The sequence below is a fragment of the Octodon degus genome, unplaced genomic scaffold (assembly GCF_000260255.1).
Source record: "Octodon degus isolate 3935 unplaced genomic scaffold, OctDeg1.0 scaffold00005, whole genome shotgun sequence".
Lineage (NCBI taxonomy): Eukaryota > Metazoa > Chordata > Mammalia > Rodentia > Octodontidae > Octodon > Octodon degus.
The window spans coordinates 22,648,897-22,650,961 of NW_004524581.1; the positions used below are offsets into that span (position 1 = coordinate 22,648,897).

Genomic DNA, 2,065 nt, shown 5'->3' on the forward strand with positions numbered 1-2,065 from the left:
AACAGAGTGCGGCTGGGCATGGTGGCGCACACCTGTGATCTCAGCACGGGAGGCAGAGGCAGGAGGATGGTTGCAAGTGTGAAACCAGCCTGGGCTAGAAAGTGACCTTAAAGCCAGCCTTGTGAGACCCTATCCTAAAAAAAAAATTCTCAACAAGGTGTCATCTGAACTACCATCACCAGAGCTAGAAGGAATTTTTAACCATCTTAGTTATTTCCTTCTCTTGCCATCTTTAAGTGAAGTACTTTAAATCCATGCCTTTAAATCTTCAATGATCCATAGCTGATGATCTCAGTCCACAGAAGAGGAAGTGAAGAAAGTGACCATGCCATTCTGGTACGAGGCAGAGGGAGCCTTGCACCAGGTCTCTTGGGCTTCAGGCCCATGTAACATTTATCTGACACTGTCTCTGTAAACACTAAGGCTTAAAAACTTAAAATAGGGGCCGGGGAGATGGCTCAGTAGAATAAGCACTTCCCTGGCAAGCACAAGGGTCTGAGTTCAATTCCCAGTGCCGCAAAAAAACCCCAAAAAAACACACACCTTAAAATGATATTTATATTAATAAAATTTAAAATTTCATCAGCATTTTCTGGATTTTTTTTGGTATTAAAAATTTCATCATTATGATATCCTTGAATAATGAATGTATTTCCATCTCCTAGGTTATAGACAAAATATTAAAACCTACAGCAAGCCTAAGGGCAGCATTAATGTGTTAATGGTTTAAAAAATGATTCTAATGTCTGCATGCCCTCAGGCCGGGGGCGCTTATTACTAGAGGCCATGGGGCTCCTGAGATTTCTTTTCCCTTGAGAAGACATGGCTGGAACAGCCCTGGGGACTGAAGACTGTGGCTGCAGAAAGGACTTCTGCAACTCTAATGCAAAATGATAGTCCATGTGTTCTGGCATCTCCCACACTGGAACCAGGGAACTGCACTTGTCACAGGGCAGCTGGTCCTCAGCAGTTAAAAGATCAGAGGTAGCTACTGCCATTGGAGCCACCTCAAGAGACTTGAGAGCTGAAAAGGAAGGCATGGCTGGGCTCTTCTGTGTCAAATCCTCCTCTGGAGAAACTGCCTTAGAAGAGTCTAACTTCAATGCTCTGTCACAAACAGGGGCACCCTCTGAATGCTCTGTTGGAAAACAGTTGGGTGATCCTTTAGAGTTGATCTGTGAGTTCTGTGGAGGAAAAGACACTGAAGAATTGAGCTGCTTCTGTTTTAGAAGCATACTTTTCTGCTTAAAGAAGGGCTCTACGCCCAATGTCTGACTAGTCTGGAAAAGTAATGGGGACTTCAATGGTGACTTGTTCTTGGAGGTTTGGGTAACAGCAGTAAGAGATGAACATGAAGCTGCTTTAGCTTTCTGCTTCTCCGCAGCTTTTTGGAAGAATGATTCCAGAGACGTTGTTGCTTTCTTGATGGGTGTCACTACTGAGTCACTTCCTTGGGTCTTAGCTTCTGAGCTTGTGACTGGCACCTTTGGCAGAGAACCTGAGTCACTGCTCAGGAAGGCAGTGATATCTGTGCAAGATGCAGGGGCGGAGACAGAGAATTTTGTAGCACAGAGGAAGAGCATTGTGAGGGGAGGGAACCTGTATAAAAGAGAAGCACAAAGATTAGTAACAGATTACTGTTTCAAATCTTGATTGAGTTCAAAACAACTGGGGTTGTGGGTCAGGCTCCCAGAGCACTGCAAGCTAGGTATATACCACTGTACCTAACTCAGTGAATTATTCTAAGTAAAGACCAGAAAAAAAAAAAAGCCTAGAGCCGGTGAAATAGCTCAGTGGACTAAGTACCTGCTTAGGCAAGCGCAGGAACCAGGGTTCAATGCCTAGCACCACATGCCATGCTGGCCCTGAGCTGAGCCAGCCACCAAACCCCCGGCAAGGTGGCACACACCTGTAATCCCAGCACTGGGGAGGCTGAAAACAAGAGGATCATGAGTCCAAGCTGCATAGTGAGACCCTGTTAAGTAAAGACCAAAGGCTCTAATTTTAGACACTCTATTCAAATTGTAGGTCTCTATTGCCAAGTAATGATTTTTTTTTTTTTTTT

At 44.6% G+C, this 2,065-nt stretch overlaps 1 protein-coding gene across 5 annotated transcripts in view; it reads right to left on the minus strand.

Annotated features, from left to right (window-relative positions):
- Nucleotides 1-561: 561 nt before the first annotated feature.
- Polh (DNA polymerase eta) overlaps nt 562-2,065 on the minus strand; it is a 34,507-nt gene continuing 33,003 nt past the window's right edge. For all 5 annotated transcript variants that reach the window (XM_004624115.2, XM_023719587.1, XM_023719593.1 and 2 more), the window contains one exon: nt 562-1,599. In XM_004624115.2, the coding sequence (XP_004624172.1) occupies nt 711-1,599 (889 nt within the window). In that variant the 3' untranslated portion in view covers nt 562-710. The remainder of the gene's footprint in view (nt 1,600-2,065) is intronic.